A 23,323-nucleotide genomic window follows, 5' to 3' on the forward strand; every position below is an offset into this window, starting at 1 on the left:
TAAATACAGCATGTAATTTATTAATTACTAGAGGTCACTTGATAGTACAGAAATAAATAGATACAACAATAACCTCACAAAACAAAGGAATCCATTGTGACAGAACACTGGTACACAACCTGATTACATATTGATGTAACATCAAACCGACACTACAATACAACATTTTAATAAGCTAAACTGACATTACAAATACATCATCATTTTAATAAGCTATCTTGATGTGAAGAATTGACCTATCATAAACCAGATTTATTTTCAAGGCTGGACGATGGCTAACATCCATCTCGAGTCCAAACTGCCGGTAGTTTACAATGACCCAACTGGATACATACTGATTCCGCGAACGTTTAAAGTTGAAGATGGGTTCCAAACATATTTTAAGGATATAAGACGTTATGGTTATTTCCAAGTATCAATAAACTTTTATATACAGACTATTAACTTTATACCACACACTACCAAGACAAAAATCAGTTTTGGTAATGAAAGGGAGATAACTCTCAAAAATTACTAGAGTGAGCAAATTGCAAGGTAGTAAACATATACATGTACATCAAACTTCGTAGGAATGCGATGGTAAAGGGTCAATATATCTCCAGGCAAGCTCTGTCATCTGACAGGGTAAGTTATTTATTGATAAAACTCCAGGCTTAACCTTTATCCAAAGAAGAAACTATGTCCCTGGCCTGAACAAATTTAATGCAATCAGGATTTTTTATCTTTTTTTATTTAAATTTCAATTTGTATGTCTTAGATTCTGTAATGGTAATTCTTTCTAATGCTCAGTTCACTATAATCAATAAGGATGTTTAACATTACCAATCTGAGAGCCAACCTTCATGTCTCCTTTACAACATTTCAAATCAGAATACACATGCATGTATCTAATGAACTATAGAATGACAGATTCATTTGATTAAATTTCTTCTGCACACACACATATATATATAACAGCTTTGTTTTATTGGTATAATAAAGATGCATTTGTTAGTAGTATGAATATATACTACCATTTCATTGGTCACCAGTTTGTAATAATTTCCAACACTCAGAGTTTGGCTGTAATAGTTCCCAACACATACACACAGCCTGGTATGTAATAATTCCCAACACACACAGAGTTTGGCTGTAATAATTCCCAACACACACACACACACAGCCTGGCTGAAATAGTTCCTAACACAGAGTTATGCTGTAATAATTCGCAACACACACAGAGTTTGGCTGTAATAATTCCCAACACAAAGAGCCTGAATTTTCATCACTTAACTGTTAATGGTATTTGCATGAAGACTAAACAGTTTTGTGTTATGTCATATAAATATGTTATATTATTTCCAGAGTGATGACATGTTCTGTTGTTGTACACATTTCCCTCCAAATCTTGAATTGTAACATCTTAATTTCCATCATGTGCAGAAAACATAGTTCACATTGAAGCAAGTTATATCCACTGGAAATCTGAAAAAAATAAAATAAAATAAAACGTAAAATATCTTCAATGCCATAAATAGTATCAATATTTATTTATAAGAATTGTAAAGTAGGTATCTAATCTGTTACTACATGTACTTGACATAGTTTTGGTTTATTTCGTTTAACGTCCTATTAACAGCCAGGGTATCTGACACAGTACCACCAATTGGTGTGTCTAATTCTACAACAAGTATATTTATAGGGTATGTATAACTCTTCTTCATTGTATGTTGAATCTTTTATATTTGATATAAAACTTTTTTTTCAAAATCTTTTTGTTACTTTCATTTTACAAAATCAAATGTTCCTTGAATGATTTAAAAAATAATATATCACAAGAGTGTGATTTAATGGTATTTATAGTGTAAAAGGATAGAGTAAAAATGTGGCAGCCAGGTTTGAACCCGGGACCCTCTGAACTCTAGACAGACGCTCTATCAACTGAGCTACCCAGTCGCTGATGAACGACTCAGTCTAGTTCTGCTACACACAGTATACCCACCTTTGTGGACGAGAGCCCTAGTTGTGGAGGATTGTATCATAAGCCTGCTGTACGCCAGGGTAAACATCTGTAGCTCTGGCCTTCAGTGACAGCTGCAAAAGGAAATCAAATCCTTTTTTTAGATACAATAAATGGTAAATCAATGTTTTCTTATTAATTTCTCATGCAAACATAACACAAGGAGATGAATAAAGTCATTAATCCATTACATGCAATACATTTGTGTATGTTTAGCAAGAAAAAGTATTTTCATTTAAGGAGGTGCACAATAATCTGCATCTCCCTTTCAGAAGAGTTCCACTCACTTACTGGGCGACATATTTGAAAAGTACACAACCATACAAGTAAAACTGACCCAGGAGTTCGCCAAATAGTGACCAGTCACCCAATGTAGTGACTATCACACCATAGTGACTATTACAAGTGTGATAGTCGTCCAATAGTGACTATTACAAGTGTGATAGTCGACCAATAGTGACTATTACAAGTGTGATAGTCGGTCAATAGTGACTACATGTATTACAAGTGTGATAGTCGACCAATAGTGACTATTACAAGTGTGATAGTCGACCAATAGTGACTATTACAGGTGTGATAGTCGACCAATAGTGACTATTACAGGTGTGATAGTCGTCCAATAGTGACTATTACAGGTGTGATAGTCGACCAATAGTGACTATTACAGGTGTGATAGTCGACCAACAGTGACTATTACAAGTGTGATAGTCGTCCAATAGTGACTATTACAAGGTGTGATAGTCGTCCAATAGTGACTATTACAAGTGTGATAGTCGACCAATAGTGACTATTACAGGTGTGATAGTCGACCAATAGTGACTATTACAGGTGTTATAGTCGACCAATAGTGACTATTACAGGTGTGATAGTCGACCAATAGTGACTATTACAAGGTGTGATAGTCGACCAATAGTGACTATTACAAGTGTGATAGTCGACCAATAGTGACTGGTGTGATAGTCGACCAATAGTGACTATTACAGGTGTGATAGTCGACCAATAGTGACTATTACAGGTGTGATAGTCGACCAATAGTGACTATTACAGGTGTGATAGTCGTCCAATAGTGACTATTACAAGTGTGATAGTCGACCAATAGTGACTATTACAGGTGTGATAGTCGACCAATAGTGACTATTACAGGTGTGATAGTCGACCAATAGTGACTATTACAAGTGTGATAGTCGGTCAATAGTGACTACGTATTACAAGTGTGATAGTCAACCAACAGTGACTATTACAGGTGTGATAGTCGGCCAATATTGACTATTACAAGTGTGATAGTCGACCAATAGTGACTATTACAAGTGTGACAGTCGACCAACAGTGACTATTACAGGTGTGATAGTCGACCAACAGTGACTATTACAGGTGTGATAGTCGACCAACAGTGACTATTACAGGTGTGATAGTCGACCAACAGTGACTATTACAAGTGTGATAGTCGACCAACAGTGACTATTAGAAGTGTGATAGTATGTTAAAACAGGGAGTACGTACCATGAAGTTTTGATTACTAGGCTGGATCTTGAGCTCGGCGAGGACCCATATTCCGTTGGTGAGTTTGAGTGACTGATACAACATATCCTGACCCTCAACATTACGCTTAGCAATCGTGAAAATGTTGCTGTTTCTCAACTTCTGTTGGACTGTATCTGGGAAGGAGTGAACCACAAAATGATATGAACAGTGTTGTCATAAACAAAATAATTTGTATTTAGAGTAAAACCATGTTATCGCAGGGCTCAAAGTGGATATTTTTACGAGGTGGCCTATTTGCCTACCAAGTTATATAATCAAGGCGCGAATTGGAAAAGTTAGTCGCCTGGCCTAGTTGTCTAGAATTTATAAAATAAAAAAAACTTTTATTCGAATTCTTTAAATCAGTTTAATATCTCTGTAACTTTTTCTATTGTAAACGTCATTTAAGCATTGACTGTAGCCTTTGAAAGATTAACAAAATCGCAAATTTGCATATTTTTTTTAGTGGCCATGCAGGCGCCTTCAGGTCAATAACTGGTCGCCAATGGTGAATTTAAGGTGCCATGGCTACTAAAATAGGTGCCACTTTGATCCCTGTATCAGGAATTCTGATAACTCGAAAACCCTGGATATCTTTTTTCCAGATAAGTCAATTCATAGCCCGTTTGACTTATGAGATAAAGAGATTCAACTGTACATGTATATATATTTATTTTTACAAATAAACCAGATTCTTTCCTGTCCTTTGTTTCTGATAGTCATTCATCTGTCAAAATTTGTTAAATTGGAATGGTTCTTACCCGCTGTTAGACTTTACAACTTGGTTGAACAAAATTAAATAAGAATTCATGCATGTTTAATACATTCATTAAAGATTAAACATTCTGTTTAATGTACCTGCGTTATGCTGTACATTAGATATGGTGCTCTGGACCTCGTTAGTGGCAGGTATATCCTTCCAAGTAGCCAGGAATACTCTCTTGTCCATCTCACCGTCCTCCACGAACAACACATGCATTGGGATACTACAGCTAAAGTAGAATACGTCTATATTGTTCTTTACAGCCACCTGTACAAACAAAGAAAAATCAACTTTCATTTTCCCAGTATCTTGCATACAAGGTAAAATAATGAAACTAAGAATTCAATTTTAATTTATTACAATGTACTTAATACAGATTATTGGTATCATCATTGCTTTTTTCTTAAGAAAATCTCTACATGGTAATTTGTTTGAATGTAAAATGTACTTTTTCTTTTTAAAAGGAAAATTATTTTGCTCAGCAATACTCGAGATATTTCATAAATGTTTAATTATTTTTTCTGTTGAGTCACAATACCTGTAGGTTGGCCAGAGGGTCCATCTTCTGTACAGGTCCCATATGGTTAAGCTCCAGAGAGGCTGATGCCCCCTGATTGGGTGGCAGGGGACTTTGAACTTGTAGAGGTGCTGCAGCCGTCAAACCAAAACTGTCAAACAACAAATTTAGGTGACTTATTTTCTTATATTTGATCAGAAAATATTCATTATCAATTTTTGTGTGTGACAAGACTGTGATCCAAACAATTATAAGAGTGTCAAGATCTGAGTGTTGAAAAAAGATATAAATATATGTAACATATTCGTGTCCATATATGGATAAAATATCTAAAGATGAAGAAGTTAAACATTTTGTCAAACTTATTTAGGATGTATTTTTCCTGCCTGATACTTAAAAGATATATTTATATATATAATTTATTTACAGCAATTGTGATATAACTTATACTAATGTATATCAATCACTCTTGTTGACCCAGATGGAAGGGGTCTTACTGTGGAGACCCCGAATACCCAGCGAATACCCACATAGTCTTGGGTGAGTGACCACTACTGATACATTTTCAAGTCCGATTGGCGAATCAAACCCTGTCTGCCAAGGTGAAAGGCAAGTGTGTTACCACTGTGCCACCTGATCACCCACTACTTACAACATTTTATCCTGCAACTGCCACCGCATTGTTGGAATACACCCACCATATATATTTTTGCTGTATACGGCAGTGATGGAAAACAGCTGTATTTTGGAATCTTAGCACGTGCGTCAATTCGACTGACCTACTTCCAAGCAAAACAACGTTTAAAAGGCAAACATATTTCTATTATTTTTGACACCGTTTCACTTCAAAATGATTATTTTTGATGATTATTTTTGATGACTTGCAGGATAAATAGAATACATGGTCAGTGTCTTAAAATATAAGCTGTATTTTTGGCTCGGGACAGAACGACTATAAGTTGCTCGCCACTTTTGTCTTTCTTTACCCTTACCAAAATACAGCTTATATTTTAAGACACTGACCATGTATTCTCTATGTCTGTATTGCATCTCTACCATTCCCTATTTCATGTCAGGAACAATTGGCATATACATTTGCATTCCAATATACACATGTATCCGTGCGTATTAAAGTCTAAAATTAGTCCCAGCCACCCTGAAGGATAACTGAACATACTTTTACAAGATACAACACTGACCTGTTTTTATTGAACTGAACTGCAAACCCAGACATTGGCTGCATGGCTTTATTTGTAAACGTAAACTCCATATATACTGCGCCCTGTTTCCGTGAGAATGTTCCATTAATTTCTAAGCCTTTACCCTTGGCAGCTTGTAACCAAACCTGTAAATTGTATCCGAGTTTGAATATAAACGATTGATGTCATTTGATAATTGTTCTTGAATATGAATACAAGGCCAATGAATCTGTTCCTGAATATGAATACAAGGCCAATGAATCTATACCTATCATTCAGTATATAAATATTTGATCTACATGTCTAAGTAAATTTGTAATAAAAATTATCAGGAAGCCTGGACTAGTCATTATTTTTGTTTCTTTTTAAAATTATTGTAATTAAGTATTTTAAACTCTTCAAAACAAGAAAGAAATGGAACAGCTATATTTTTTCATAATCAAATGAATATCTATCAGTAACCAGCTGAATAGTATATATATTCCTCATTAAAGCAGTTGTACCTCAGATGGCGGGACATACGACTGTGTCTGTGGCATACCAAATATATCCCCAAGTCCTCCTAGTGCATCTCCTCCCGTTGCAGGCCCGCCAAGCTACCGAATATAAAATATTGCAAAATACGAAATTTTTCATTTTCTCATGTTCATATTTTCTATATAAGAGTGATAATTCTGAAGAGATCTGATTTCATTTAGTCCCTTACTTAAACACTAGTCTAAACACCTGTCTAAACACCTGTCTAAATACAGTACCTATCTAAATACGGTACCTGTCTAAATACAGTACTTGTCTAAACTCCTGTCTTAACATCTGTCTAAATACAGTACTTGTCTAAACTCCTGTCTAAACACCTGTCTAAATATAGTACCTGTCAAAACACCTGTCTAAATACAACACCTGTCTAAATACAGTACTTATCTAAACACCTGTCTAAATACAGTACCTGTCTAAATACCTATCTAAATATAACACCAGTCTAAATACAGTACTTGTCTAAACATCTGTCTAAACACCTGTCTAAATACAGTAATTGTCTAAACACCTGTCTAAACACCTGTCTAAACACCTGTATAAATACAGTACTTGTCTAAACACCTGTCTAAACACCTGTCTAAATATAACACCTGTCTAAATACAGTACCTGTCTAAACACCTGTGTACATTTATGATAGTAATATCATTGTATTAACCAAATATGTCTAGTCTTTCTCTGAGACCAGTGGACTCTGATTCCCATACATGTACCAGGGACTGGGGGAGTCTGGACACTCCATACAGACATCAGTGGCTCCATCTCCAATGTTACACAGAACAGAGAACAAGTCTAACTGTCTTTAAGTAAACCTCTTGCTCACATCTCAACACTTGTCGACCCACTATTTAGAAGGAGACTCTCAATTTCAGACCCTTATCAAATACACCATCAGTAAAATTTTCATTGTTTATGATTTGAAAAATACAGTTTATATTTTCTAAAATAAAGAAAGATACATGTTTGTCTACAGGAAGTCTAGAAATGAACATTTCTTTAACCCCCCCCCCGACTATTTGGGAGTAGTGTACATACCAGAGAATCGAGTCCCTCCCCGAGGAGGTCCATGGCCCCAGAGGTCTGTACAGGGGTTTGGGAGGTTGGATTGGAGTACATCTGTTGTTGTTGCATTGATGGTCCCCCAAGATCCATATCAAGCAGGTCCCCAATGAGGGAGTCCACGCCTGGGATAACTGTCGCCTGGGGTGGGGGCTGGGACGATGGCATTTCTCCGCCAGGGGAGGCAGCGTCTGGTGCTCTCAACTCCTCTGTGTCTCCAAGGTTACCTCTATAAAATAGCACATTTAAGACAGACTTTCTTTAAATTCACACTTATTACAATAATTAGCTCATTATATTTATCATTTATCTTCAGGACCAGAATTCAAAACCATTTGACTTGCACAAGATGATATGAGGGGGTCATTATATGAAACATGGACTCTATGAGAAATCTACTGTGAACATTGCAGACATTCGTAGCAAATAGAAACGAGGCCTCAGGGGGATCATAAGACCAACCATAGTATAATAACCATTGTTCTTCATGTCAGTAGTGAGAGGGTTTGGACTTTAGAAGGGACATACAAACTAGTGTGACTGACACAACTGTGACCTGGGAGGGTTTTGATTCTAGAAGGGACATACACCCTAACTAACACAACTGTGACTTGGGAGGGTTTGTACTTTAGAAGTGACATACGACCTAGTATGACCAATACTTACGACTGTAAACTGAGAGGATTAAGATGGTACATACAACAACCTAGTGTGACTAACACAACTGTGACTTGAGAGGGTTTTGACTTTGGAAGGGACATACAACCTAGTGTGACTGACACAATTGTGACTTGGGAGGGTTTTGACTTTGGAAGGGACATACAACCTAGTGTGACTAACACAACTGTGACCTGGGAGAGTTTTGACTTTAGAAGGGACATACAACCTAGTGTGACAAACACAACTGTGACCTGGGAGGGTTTTGACTTTAGAAGGGACATACAACCTAGTGTGACTGACACAACTGTGACCTGGGAGAGTTTTGACTTTGGAAGGGACATACAACCTAGTGTGACCAATACTTACGACTGTAAACTGAGAGGATTAAGATGGTACATACAACCTAGTGTGACCAATACTTACGACTGTAAACTGAGAGGATTAAGATGGTACATACAACCTAGTGTGACTAACACAACTGTGACCTGGGAGAGTTTTGACTCTAGAAGGGACATACAACCTAGTGTGACTAACACAACTGTGACCTGGGAGGGTTTTGACTTTGGAAGGGACATACAACCTAGTGTGACCAATACTTACGACTATAAACAGAGCATTAAGATGGTACATACAACCTAGTGTGACTAACACAACTGTGACCTGGGAGAGTTTCGACTTTGGAAGGGACACATAACCTAGTGTGACAAACACAACTGTGACCTGGGAGGGTTTTGACTTTGGAAGGGACATACAACCTAGTGTGACTGACACAACTGTGACCTGGGAGAGTTTTGACTTTAGAAGGGACATACAACCTAGTGTGACTAACACAACTGTGACCTGGAAGGGTTTGGACTTTAGAAGGGACATACAACCTAGTGTGACTAACACAACTGTGACCTGGGAGAGTTTTGACTTAAGAAGGGACATACAACCTAGTGTGACTAACACAACTGTGACCTGGAAGGGTTTTGACTTTAGAAGGGACATACAACCTAGTGTGACTAACACAACTGTGACTTGGGAGAGTTTTGACTTTGGAAGGGACATACAACCTAGTGTGACCAATACTTACGACTATAAACAGAGCATTAAGATGGTACATACAACCTAGTGTGACTAACACAACTGTGACCTGGGAGAGTTTCGACTTTGGAAGGGACACATAACCTAGTGTGACAAACACAACTGTGACCTGGGAGGGTTTTGACTTTGGAAGGGACATACAACCTAGTGTGACTGACACAACTGTGACCTGGTAGAGTTTTGACTTTAGAAGGGACATACAACCTAGTGTGACTAACACAACTGTGACCTGGGAGAGTTTTGACTTTGGAAGGGACATACAACCTAGTGTGACCAATACTTACGACTATAAACAGAGCATTAAGATGGTACATACAACCTAGTGTGACTAACACAACTGTGACCTGGGAGAGTTTCGACTTTGGAAGGGACACATAACCTAGTGTGACAAACACAACTGTGACCTGGGAGGGTTTTGACTTTGGAAGGGACATACAACCTAGTGTGACTGACACAACTGTGACCTGGGAGAGTTTTGACTTAAGAAGGGACATACAACCTAGTGTGACTGACACAACTATGACCTGGGAGGGTTTTGACTTTAGAAGGGACATACAAACTAGTGTGACTAACACAACTGTGACCTGGGAGAGTTTTGACTTTGGAAGGGACATACAACCTAGTGTGACTAACACAACTGTGACCTGGGAGAGTTTTGACTTTAGAAGGGACATACAACCTAGTGTGACTAACACAACTGTGACCTGGGAGAGTTTTGACTTTAGAAGGGACATACAACCTAGTGTGACTAACACAACTGTGACCTGGGAGAGTTTTGACTTTGGAAGGGACATACAACCTAGTGTGACTAACACAACTGTGACTTGGGGAGGGTTTTGACTTTAGAAGGGACATACAACCTAGTGTGACTAACACAACTGTGACCTGGGAGAGTTTTGACTTTAGAAGGGACACATAACCTAGTGCCAGGACTAGTAGATTTTCTACCCGGGCTAGTGGTTTGAAATTCTGGTAGCCCGACTGACTAGTGGAAATCTTGTAGAACTTTATTTGATTAAAATGTCGGGCTAGTAAAAATCACAGTGTCACATGCCCGACAATATTTCAATAAACAACTCACATACCTATGTGTATTATTAATATTTATTCGTATGTTCGCTGGAAAGACGATCCTCCACTTTCTGTTTTCACTCGACATGTTGCCGTGTGTATACATTAGTAAGCGCCCGAGAGTTCAGAAAGCATTATGATCATAATGAAGTCCGAGGATTCCGATGTTGAGCACATGGTAAGTCTTGGTCATGTTTGCGTTTGTATCGAAAGAATTATAAACGGCACACTCAGGTTCGTTTTTGACAGCTCGTTTTTTGACACATGGTAAAAGCGTTCGTAGTAACTGATGATGGCTACATTCAACGTCTTAGGAAACGGAAAGTGGGTGATCGTGATTCTGATGATAATGAGGATGAAAGCAATAAAAACGAGAACGGAAGTTCAAAGAACAGCGGCAACAAGAATGTCCCGTGGGTCGAAATAAGACACCACAGGACAATCCATGGTATGCAAGGCCTATCCAGAGATAAGTGATCGTAAGAGTGCCTTTGTAAAGGGTTGTTTTAATATGAGAAAAGGCATACTAACTTCTCATGCATTGACAGATCAATGTCTGACAAACGGGGTCAAAAGTTAAATCCTACTGTAAGTGCGTTCTATGTTGCAAAGCATGGTCGACCATATTCTGCCGTTTCTCCAAATTCCAAAACTCCTTTATTTATTTTATTAATTTAAGTTATGATGTTATTAATATCACAGTTTAAATCCTGATTATTATCACAACAGATTAGTTAAGTATTTACTGCTGATCTGTTACACATGAGGACACATACATGTACAATATCATGAAATACATGATAATAAATATGTCACGATTTCACATCGATATTCATTGTTATATTTCCAATATTTTCGGGCTAGCAACTTTCAATTTTACTAGCCCGACTGGGCTAGTGAAATTTACATTTGGACTAGTAAAATTTGGAATGGCTAGCCCGACTGACTAGTGGTTTTGAAAATAAAGTTCTAGCCCTGAGTGCGACCAATACTTACGACTGTGACCTAGGTGGAAGTGCCCTCTTGAAGGACGACTTGGAGCCCTCCACAAAGGAGTTAGGTGGCTTGTGATAGACTGATGCCAGACTAGAAATGTGACAGATAAGCTCGTCTAGAAGTGTTGGCTCGATCAGGTCTGTCTCCTCAGAGATGAGTGGTTTCTCAGCCAGAACAACATCCTTTGCAGCTGCTGGATCTGTAGACAGCAGTCGCCAGTATATGTAGCCTCGGTCACGCAGGTCAGGGTTGTCACTGTCCTGTCACATAAACATATAAACTTTTAATAATTTCATGCAATGTACACTTAAATTACTGTGAACAAGGAAATGGTTTTTCCCGTTTCTTTGGTACATGTACTGTAAACATACAGTTCTAGTGGTGATCTTAATTTTTGGCTTTTTACACTCGAAGTGTTCCACTAAACTATGACCGCACCAACTGCTGTTATACTGTTTTTTGCCACAAGTATTATGGGTTCACAAATTCATAATGGTGCTCACTGCTGAAAGGTACTGCCATGGAGATTAAAAACAACACAAATAAATGTAACCAGGAATCTGTATATTACCGGTACATATATGTATGGTACCTGTATAGTACCTGTACATATCTGTATAGTACCTGTACATACCTGTATAGTACCTGTATAGTACCTGTACATATCTGTATAGTACCTGTACATACCTGTATAGTACCTGTACATACCTGTACATATCTGTATAGTACCTGTACATACCTATATAGTACCTGAACATACCTGTATAGTACCTGTACAGTACCTGTATGGTACCTGTACATACCTAAATGGTACATGTACATACCTGTATGGTACCTGTACATACCTGTATGGTACCTGTACATACCTGTATGGTACCTGTACATACCTGTATGGTACCTGTACATACCTGTATAGTACCTGTACATATCTGTATGGTACCTGTACATACCTATATGGTACCTGTACATATCTGTATGGTACCTGTACATATCTGTATGGTACCTGTACATACCTGTATAGTACCTGTACATACCTGTATAGTACCTGTACAGTACCTGTATGGTACCTGTACATACCTAAATGGTACCTGTACATACCTGTATGGTACCTGTACATACCTGTATGGTACCTGTACATACCTGTATGGTACCTGTACATATCTGTATGGTACCTGTACATACCTGTATAGTACCTGTACATATCTGTATGGTACCTGTACATACCTATATGGTACCTGTACATATCTGTATGGTACCTGTACATATCTGTATGGTACCTGTACATACCTGTATAGTACCTGTACATACCTATATAGTACCTGTACATACCTATATAGTACCTGTACATATCTGTATAGTACCTGTACATATCTGTATAGACCTGTACATACCTGTATGTTACCTGTACATACCTATATAGTACCTGTACATACCTATATGGTATCTGTACATACCTATATAGTACCTGTACATATCTGTATAGTACCTGTACATATCTGTATAGACGTGTACATACCTGTATGTTACCTGTACATACCTATATAGTACCTGTACATACCTATATAGTACCTGTACATATCTGTATGGTACCTGAACATATCTGTATGGTACCTGTACGTACCTGTATAATATCATACATACCTGTATAGTACATGTACATACCTATATAGTACCTATACATACCTATATAGTACCTGTACATACCTATATGGTACCTGTACATATCTGTAGAGTACCTATTCATACCTGTATAATACCTGTACATATCTGTATGGTACCTGTACATACCTGTATATACCTATATAGTACCTGTACATGTCTGTATGTTACCTGTACATACCTGTGTTGCTAGACTTAGGACCTGTTGTACAAGTTCCTGGGTGTCAGTGGGGCGTTTCAGGAACAGTTTCACGATGGCTGTCAACAGCTGCAGTTGTACCTGTGGAAACAAACGACAGACTAATGTTGATACTCTATACTGGGTAAATTTCAGTCAGATGGTTTTATGATTTTCAATAATAGAAATTTCTTCACACATTGACTTAACTATACAATATACATTTGATATTTCTTTAGTAGATTTTGATATAAATACCCCATGATAAATATACAATGTAGAACAATTTTTATATTGACAAGACAGCTGACCTTTAATACATGAACAGAGAAATAGTATGTTCTACAAAGCACTACCTGTATCTTAAAAGAACGACACATTTCAATTACTTTTTAAGCATTCTTTTTAACTCTCTACATTTAATATGTAATTTAAGTGATGTCATAACCTTCAGGGATTGGGAAGGCCAAGACAAGGCATGGGCCATTTAACACTGTTTTAGAAATTCTTATGGGCCATTTTCTCTTTGTCTATGCAAGACTTTCAAATTTTTCTACGGGTCAATAAGAATTTTTATGAGCCTATGGCCCCTGTCTTTCCCAACCCCTATATAAAATATGTACTCCATTCTATTTCTAGAACAGACATCTTTGTAAACATTAACCAGCTATACTGTACCTGTGTGTTCTCATCCTGGAAGCCCTCCAAGAAACTTTCCAGCAGCTCGTCGGCATTGTCTATTCTCTCTGCATACTCTCCAATGATCCAGATCATTGAAGCCCTGATCAAAGGAGAATCGTATATCACACAGTTTCTATTTAACGGTAGTTTCAGAAAAAGAGTTCTGTGAACTGGAATCACATTATTTATGGTTATCTGATATTTCTTTCAAATATTTTTGATGCAGTCGTTATAATTCTTCTTGTAAATTGAATGCAACTTGATACATTTTTAATTCAGAATATTTGGGGTCTGATAAGGTAGAAAAATACATATTCCTATGGTTTTCTACTTTAAAGTAATGCTATCATTGATTTTATAAAGATTATAAGTCGGGATAGAACCTCACCTGGCTTCTGGTTCGTCCAGCGTGTCTAGATTTTCACAAAGAGTGGCAATAATACTCTCATATTTGTTTGGATATTTCCGGAATATGTCCTGGAAAAACAATACAAAAAATAATTAAAATTTGAAGGATCAGCAATAAACTACTACACTGTACTTACATGTATTGTGTACAATAGCATGCAGGATTTTGATTATCAAAATGTTGAATTTATAGTAGCTAAACCACACTCGATCTTGTAAAGTAAGCTGGATGTGTTTGGGATAAAGATTTCAGGAGATTACAATGCCGACAGGAATATAACCATTTTTATCTTGATTATCCAAGTAATTCCCTGGCTCATACAGAATTTTCAAACCAAAATCAAGCACTTTTCCAGCATCTTTTTCAATTTTCCAGGTGCATCTTTTTTGTTCAAACTTGTCAGGAAATAGGGTGTATTTTTTTTTTATCTTTAATGTGATTAAGATAACAAAAACCAATTCCATTAACATTTCATTGCTCACCATCTTTACCATTTATTGATCAGTGTTAGAATCGGACATGAAAACCCTGTTTGTTTAGCTTTCATCAAATAAAAGGCATTAAGGTTTATTTCTTTTTTATGACTTTCTTGCAATAAATATTGAGGAATCTGAAAAGATTTGCATTTTCATAGTAAGTATGAATTACAGTAATTTTCAAGCACTTGTGAGCAAATTCATGAACTTTTCCAGCAGTGACCTAAAATTCCAGCACTTTCTGTCATCTGTATCAACCATGAATTCCTCAACGTCAATTTGTATTACAGTTGAGGGAAAGTTTCTTAAACTAAGATCACCCACAAAAAAAAGAACAACAAAAAACATGCCTTCATATGGAATTGTTTTAGTTTAAAAGGAACAAATGATGAACAAAGGGCCTTGTCTATTAAAAACAACAATTGAATACATTTTAAACAAGTCATTTCATCAAAATGAAGGTGTGACACTTTACCTTGATTACAACAATGGCCTCCTGTACAACATAGTTGACCTTTGTCTGGATGAGGTCAAGGAGCGTGCTCACACACCTTTCAGCAGCCTGTTCCACCTTAATGGCACAACGTCCTATGGCACGCACAGATTTACGCACAAAATCAACGTCCACCTCTGTAGCATACCTGTTCACAAATTGTTTATAATGTAATAACATACTGCAAAGGATGTTATTTTCCTGAGGCTCTATTTTTGAGGATATAATTAAACCACTGAAATTGATACCTTCAAAACGAATTTAGCTTCTTTATATACATATAGACTACAGCCATCCGTTTCACAATTTAGTGAAATACGCATCCTCATTGCTTATAAAATAAAAAATATTCCTTCACAGTACAATTTGGATTTATACACACTTTTGGTCCCATAAAGTGCAGAAAATTAACACAGTTTATATGTTTGATAAAAAAAAAGTGTACAATTTCATATATTTTCAATCAAGTATAATACTGAATCTATCAAATATCTTTTTTTTAATATTCAGAGCCAATAAATAATGGTTAATCGTATAATATCCATGAATAAAAACTGTTAGTTTCCGATACTCACTCCTTGAGTTCGGCCAGGACCTGGGCTATGTTAGCTTGTGTGGCCAGACGAATCATGATGTCCAGCTTTTCCAATTTCACATATATGGGGTCATTGTATTTGACAAAGAAAACCTTCATCTCGTTCTTCAGAATATCTGGCCTTAAACAAGAGTAACAGACAGATAAGATTATTTTATACTTGTTTCCTTGGGTTTATTTCACAGAACAATCATTGAGACACTAATTGAGTACAAAACAGTGAATAAAGACACTAACTTGATACAGTAGATTGATAGTGAAAGGAGTTTATTAACTACTGATTTTTACTTTATCACTGTAGAGAAAGATTTCCAGAAAGTAGCCTACCTTTTCTGGACGATAAGGTTGATGTTACGGAGGGCGACATACTGGATTTCTGGTTCAGCTGATAACAGGGTAACGAGGGGTGGGGCAAGTTTCTTCACCAGCATAGATACATATTCACCGTTAGGCTCCAACATCTCCATAAACTTCATCACAACCTGTCAAAAAAAAACAAAGAATTTCCAGCCACATCTTTAATGTAAAAACTTAACCAAGTGCCATAACTCTGTACATACCAGGTCAAAGAAATGATTCAAAGCACAACCCTTACATCCAATATTATAGAAGACTGGCTTACAAAATTATAAACATGTATACATCTGTTTTTACATTTTTACTCAAAATACTGTTGCTTGACTTTTTACACAAACATGTATATTGGGCATAGATACACTGACACCAGCATCCGAGAATATAAATATTTTATACCTTTACAACTGAAATAGATAAGGAAGATAATCAACACTACATATCATCTTTAATTGGTAAAGATATTTTGGCAAACATACTAGGGCCAAGGTGCAGTAATATTGGATTTTATAACAATTTATGAAAAACAAAATGGTCAGTATAATGTGACCGGGTGGGGTGTGCTGCTGGGTGTCTTCGGCAGTATGCTTCAGTGAGGTAGCACTATAAATCGGCAAAAGTTCCGGCCTATTACAAAGAGACTTAACACGAACATACCGCAGCCTCCCAAAACACACACACGTACTCACCACACTGCATGCATATTGCAAACACGGGAGGCCTTCCTTAAATGACCTTAGCTGTTAATAGGATGTTAAACAAATAAAATCAAACCAAACTAAAGTATACATGGAGGTATACCTGCTTCCATTAAAGCAGGACATCACAATAGCAGACAAACCTTGACTGCTGACAGGACGACTGCTGCGTTGGCATGGGCCAGACGAGGTGTCACTCTCTCCGAGATGCTTTGAGCCTCTTTGTCATCTTTAGGTGTGTAGTTGGAAATAGCATCGAGGATAAAAACCTGGCCCCATCTGTAAATTTAAACCATGTACAAGGATAAACTAACCATCTAGAAATAGATACTTGTCAGGATTATTGTTGACCCCAAATTTAAGTTATTTGAGCAATTAATTGATGAAAAAAAATATTTTCACAAAAACTGGGCAGTTGAAGATGATTTTCTCTCTCTTTGATACAATTTTGAGCTTGCAAAAACAGCTTATTTGGAGTGGAAATAAAAAGCACTTTGAGTGGTCAGAAGAAAAAGACAGTGGTTGGAAGATAAATGACCTGTGGTCAGTGACATACTTACTCTGTACACTCATTTAGAGCGGTCAGAAGCTTGTTAATGGTGTTGCCATTCATCACAAGCACCTGCTGCGCAGTTGGTGATGACTCGAGTATCTCTGTTATGGCTGCAACAGCATTGGCAACCACCTGGAAGGCATGTATGTATTAAGTAATTTTGGACTCAAAATAAAATGCAATTCATTTAAGCTTTCATTGCTATTATGAAATCAACATCTTTTTCAATATTATGTATTCTGATCCATGAAATGAAAGATTCATTTTAGAGAAAAGTACTGTGGATTTCCATCTTTGGATAAATGTCAAAGGGACTCTGTGATAAGTTTAAATGGATGACACCTATTGCAGTTGACAGAGTATTACTGATGTCATGAACACAGTACTAGGTTATGCAGTTTGGTAAAGTCATAACAGAGATGAAAATGGACTAAGGGTAAAAAGGCTGAAAATTAGATTACTCAATCTTTTCAATGGGAAAAATTACAAGTTTACATTACACTGATATTCTCAAAAAGGCTAAAATCAGAAAATCGGCTGAACATTTTCATCTCTGTCATAAACATCGCATCAGATTAAAAATTGGAAGGTTAGATTTCCTCAGTAAAGACTTCAATTCATAACACATTAATTGTTTCATTTGTATAAAACCTCATACCATTAGGTCATAGTCAGAACAATAGCACCTAGATATATTACGTAAGAAGATGGTAAACATATTTCAGTTACTATGGTAACCATATTTATCCTGCTATAAGCCCATAGAGACAACACAAACTTTGACTGACATATAATGGGTGGGGTTATTGCAGGGCAATGAAATACCATCAATTGTTCAGAATTGCTCTAGAGACGAGCAGACTTATAATCAGGGTGTTTATTGTCAGGCACATACAGTAATGCAGTTTTATACTATTTTTTTAAGCTGTACAAACAATTTACAAGATTTGTAACTTGTCTCTGGTTCTTGTTATTTGTGAAAATGAATTAACAATCCAACCCTGTATCTTAAGAACTATTAGATTTTAGATATCAAAAATACAAAAAAAAAAAAAAAAAAAAAAAAAATCCAAAAATACAGCAGAACTTTGATTTTTTTTTTACTCGCCATGGGGTTTGAGTCGGACAACATGTCTTTGAGGAGATCCAGGAATCCTTGGTCCTCGACCAACTGAGCGTTGATATCATGGAGCTTGGCCACACACACTGCAGCTGTCTTCCTCACATACGGGTCTTCATCCTTCAGACAGTTCCTCAGTGGCTGACAGAGATAGTCAATGATCTTATCCACACGAATACAACCCATCGTCCTCACGGCCAGTGCTCGAATTAGAGGATTAGAGTCCTCACAGTCCTGTGTTATTTTAAAGAAATGGAACTCAAAATAATTATGAAGTATAAACCTACACATCTGTATCAATAAAGTCCTCCTATGAAATTCATGAATTTCCAATTGAATATTAAACAGATTTTCTATGGGAATATTTCAATATTTTTTTTATCGGGATTTGTTTGGGAACAAGTGCAAAAACACAGTTCAGTTTGAGAAAAAAAATAGATTATTCTTTAAAATGACAAATTAAAAAAAATATATACTGTCCTATTTATAATGTTAAATTAAATGTCTTTTATTTCACAAATTAAACCTGCGTAGCAGGACTGGACCATTTGGCAACTAATGAAAATCTGATATCATTACAGGTCTAGAGGTCGAAAGTCCAGGGTTTTAATCCATGTATAAATGCTAGACGTTCCCTTTCCTCTTACAATATAGTTCTTTGAAGAAGAAATGCAAAGAATAATAATCAAAATATTGCCAATAACTACCAGGAGTATCTGCAGCTCACAGATAACATTTTAAAACAAATGAGACGTAATCAATTAAGACAAGCAGGTAAGCAGTATGATCTCACCCTCACAAATGTGTTGACGGCCATGATGGCCATGTCAGGTTGACTCTTGGCATAGTTCATCAGATACAAGTACACCAGTTTCTTCAGCTCCAAGTTATCTGTCTGTATACAGTTGACAACATCTGGAAATAGGGCACTGCAAATAAATAAAATAATATTTTCTGCATTGCCAGGAGGATTGAAATTTAATGCCTCAAACTTTTAAAATTAAATACCTGTCTCACCTCATTGTTTGAAAGTATATGTGAAAATTCCTTAGACAATTGGTCTACAGAAAATTTAAATCCCTAAGCCCAAGTCATTTTTCGATAGACCCATTTTGTAAACATATATTGTTTAAAGTAGCATAACTGCATCACGCAAAAGCTTGCATCATCAAGTTCATACTCACTTAAATGTTTGAAGCCAATACGGCGCTTTTCTCAGTAAAAACACCTTGATTGTAAACTCTGATTTCATATGATCGTTTGTCAGAAAATATAGGAATGTTGTTTACATGAATTGAAATGTATGTCAGGACTCAAACTTTTCATAGCCATTTGGGCCAACATTTAGAAATTTTACATAGACCGGCCAGGTTTTCTATAGCCTTGGGCCATCGGACCACCTTTACTTTCGAACACTGTCACCTGAAATGTTTACTCCTGTGTCCCTCCGACACGACATCCTTGCCCCCTCACCTTAATTCCTTACCCCAGAGCCCTACTCACCTGACATCCTTGTCCCCCTCACCTTAATTCCCTACCCCAGAGCCCTACTCACCTGACATCCTTGCCCCCTCACCTTAATTCCTTACCCCAGAGCCCTACTCACCTGACAACCTTGCCCCCCACACCTTAATTCCTTACCCCAGAGCCCTATTCACCTGACATTCTTGCCCCCTCACCTTAATTCCCTACCCCAGAGCCCTACTCACCTGACATCCTTGACCCCCTCACCTTAATTCCTTACCCCAGAGCCCTATTCACCTGACATCCTGGTCCCCCTCACCTTAATTCCCTACCCCAGAGCCCTACTCACCTGACACCCTTGCCCCCCTCACCTTAATTCCCTACCCCAGAGTCCTACTCACCTGACACCCTTGTCCCCCTCACCTGAATTCCCTACCCCAGAGCCCTACTCACCTGACACCCTTGCCCCCCTCACCTTAATTCCCTACCCCAGAGTCCTACTCACCTGACATCCTTGCCTACTGTCATACTGGCAATGACCTTCTTTACTGCCTCCTTCTTCTTGTCTTTCTTGTCACTTTGGAGCTCCGCCTTCAGCTCAAATATCTCACCTGAAATAGATTTAATACAATTGTGGGTGCTGTTATACTGCATACTATGGTTTCTTAGTGACTTCACCTCACCTGTTGTAAGGTCTATACATATTTACAGAGAACTTTCGAATTTCAAAGATGGCTGGCTGAATTCCATTCAGTTACAATAAGGGGAAAAAACTGAAATGCGTAAACAACAAACTCAGAATCTAAAGTAGGTCAAATTCTTTGAATTATTACCTTTCTTGGTGGTAGTGAAATACTTTGAATCTGTCATCTTGATTCAGTCACCAGCTATCGGATGTAGAAGATGCCTGTAATCAAACAACACACATACAATGTTGAAGAACTATAATCTTATTAAGTGTAGCTGCATGCCTTCAATCAAAAGGTGTTCAAATCATCAATTTAAATTCAGAAATATTCTCATAAGTCGCCATTACTTAATGTATGTGTTTTTAATTGTAAATGAAGAACATAATGTAGTCAAGTGAAATGGTCATCTTCTAACTTTGTCCTTGGCAGGACTTCCCTTTAGCTCAATAGGTTGACCAGTGGATGGTCAAGCCAAGAGTTTGCAACAGAATCTTATATTTCACACATGATAAGTCTCTGATTGCGGGTTTGATCTCGAGCAGAGGCTCACTACTCGCTTTCCTGTATTTGGTGCTGTTGACCAGTGATCACCACTCCAAGTGAAAGCTATACAAGATTGCAGTGTATGAAATTATATATGAAAATTCCTTAGACAATATGTCTACAGAAAATTGAAATCCCATAGCCCAAGTCATTTTTCCATAGACCAATTTTTTAAAACATTGTTGAAAGTAGCATAACTGTCTCGCAAATGCTTGCATCATCCAGTAATAACACGCTGTTATGGGTAAAATAAACTCTATTGTAAGCTCTGATTTCATATGATCATTTGTCAGAAAATAATGGAATGTTGTTTTCATGAATTGTAATGTATGTCAGGGCTCAAACTTTTCATAGCCAATGGGGCCAACACTTTGAAATTTTACATAGACCAACCAGGTTTTCTATAGCCTTGGACCATTGGACCACCTTTACTTTCGAACACTGTTGAATGGCTTTGCTGGAATTAGAACCTGGGTTGCTGTTGAATTTGGGGCAAATACAATTAAAAGGAGTGGTGTGACAGGTTTTAATTGTAACTATATATACAACTACTGCATAGTGATATGCATTTGGTCTACCTTTGTACTAAAAGGGAACTTCCCTTTGACTCAATATATTGGCATGTCCAGAAATTTATAACCGGTTAACTACATGTATACTTATGTATACTTATAAGATTTATGTTCCCACTGTCAGTTAGGTAAGGTAGGAGTTGTGTCACGCCTATTTTTTGTGTGTTTGCACCAAAATTTTAGCAACACCAAACGGTATCGGAGAATCCCACGTTTTCATATAGTAGTGCGCTTTGGTCCTGCACCAGACATGGTGTCTGGACCAGAGGAAACTCGGGCTAACTGTCAGTCTACTGTACAAAAGGGGGCGTGTCATTGTTACTGACAAATCGATAAATATAGATCAATTGGTATTAGAAGAGTTAAAAACAAAGAACCTAAGTGTATATAGTTGTAAGACACAATTATTTATCTAACCTCTTTAAGTGACAAAATAAAAGTGATCGATTGATTGTAAATAATCCCAAAAATAATTGTATTTGACGTTTACTTACACAACCGGAAGTAGCCGGCTGAATTCTAAAAGTGGAATTAAAATATAAAGGATTGATACAAGAAAATAAATGAAGTACTTTTAAGAGATATGATATATTCAATTTTAGTAACATGTGATAATATTGTTTGTTTACCCACCGATGATGCAGATATTGAGATGATTACTTACTTTCTAAAATACCAATACTTCCGTCGTCTTCTTCCGTACACACAACTGACCTTCACCTTTCTCTCAAACCGGAAGCAGAAGACTGCTAGCCTAGGAGGACTCGGTCAGGAACAAATTGGTGTTGTACTTATGTTGATCAATTATGGCAGAAAGAGCAGCACACATCACCTCGGCTTCATTTACAACTAAACCTTCTATTTTTGAAGTTTTAGCTCAAGAGAGTTTGATGACAACCATTCGACCAGCTCTAAAGCATGCCGTAAAGGTGCATCTATAACTATTACTGTGGTATTAGTCTAAGAGGCTCAGCTTCCTTGCCTATCGGTCTTGGGCCAAGTTGTTGGGAGCCGGTCTCATATAAGATGTTTGGTTGTATAAATAAGTTTTCATTTAGTACTATGTCTTAAGATGTTATATCATTCATGTATATTGTTGTGACAGAGAAGTCGTTTACAGCTGACATTTTATTTATTGGTATGTTTGGCTATGAAAATATTATTGAGGGGAGATAATCCAGCTGATAAGATGTGTGGGTTTTCCTACTCTAAAAATATTAGAGGTTGATACGGCGAGAATTTTTGATATGTGCCGTGTTGGTACAAAAAGTCAGATAATATATGGTTTATTTAAGGGTAAATAATATCTAGGCAATACATTCAAAAATACTTTAGCTTATCAATATATCATACCAATTTCATACCATCAATTTGCCAACAAACCAAATCTGTCCTGACTTACAAAATATTTTTAATAAATGAGTATGATAATA

General features: G+C 37.1%; 2 protein-coding genes across 2 annotated transcripts in view; one reads left to right on the forward strand and one right to left on the reverse strand.

Annotated features, from left to right (window-relative positions):
* LOC117332477 (AP-1 complex subunit beta-1-like) lies at positions 1 to 22,642 on the reverse strand. The gene is made up of 22 exons (XM_033891393.1): positions 22,555 to 22,642; positions 20,920 to 20,993; positions 20,592 to 20,697; positions 19,416 to 19,551; positions 18,611 to 18,856; positions 17,510 to 17,634; positions 17,093 to 17,228; positions 16,225 to 16,379; positions 15,878 to 16,018; positions 15,285 to 15,450; positions 14,313 to 14,401; positions 13,922 to 14,024; positions 13,247 to 13,345; positions 11,407 to 11,666; positions 7,570 to 7,822; positions 6,503 to 6,595; positions 6,000 to 6,145; positions 4,822 to 4,951; positions 4,379 to 4,550; positions 3,500 to 3,654; positions 1,982 to 2,073; positions 1 to 1,464 (listed from the first exon to the last, which is right to left on the reverse strand). Exons 2-21 carry the CDS (start codon positions 20,954 to 20,956, stop codon positions 1,999 to 2,001), a joined length of 2,823 nt encoding a protein of 940 aa, XP_033747284.1. The 5' UTR covers positions 20,957 to 20,993; positions 22,555 to 22,642; the 3' UTR covers positions 1 to 1,464; positions 1,982 to 1,998.
* Positions 22,636 to 23,323, forward strand: part of LOC117332478 (peroxisome assembly protein 12-like) — a 10,716-nt gene continuing 10,028 nt past the window's right edge. Inside the window, exon 1 of the mRNA XM_033891394.1 lies at positions 22,636 to 22,819. Coding sequence (XP_033747285.1) covers positions 22,697 to 22,819 — 123 coding nt within the window. The 5' untranslated portion in view covers positions 22,636 to 22,696. The remainder of the gene's footprint in view (positions 22,820 to 23,323) is intronic.

Source organism: Pecten maximus, chromosome 8 (assembly GCF_902652985.1).
Source record: "Pecten maximus chromosome 8, xPecMax1.1, whole genome shotgun sequence".
In the NCBI taxonomy this organism is placed as follows: Eukaryota; Metazoa; Mollusca; class Bivalvia; order Pectinida; family Pectinidae; genus Pecten; species Pecten maximus.

Bases quoted from the DNA above. Each gene is read 5' to 3' on its own strand.
- LOC117332477 (XM_033891393.1), bottom strand. From the start codon at position 20,956: ATGACAGATTCAAAGTATTTCACTACCACCAAGAAAG. The intron at 19,552-20,591 runs GTGAGTAGGACT...ATTTATTTGCAG, and splicing joins ACAGTAGGCAAGGATGTCAG to TGCCCTATTTCCAGATGTTG. The intron at 4,952-5,999 runs GTCAGTGTTGTA...GTTGTTTGACAG, and splicing joins GTTCAGTTCAATAAAAACAG to TTTTGGTTTGACGGCTGCAG.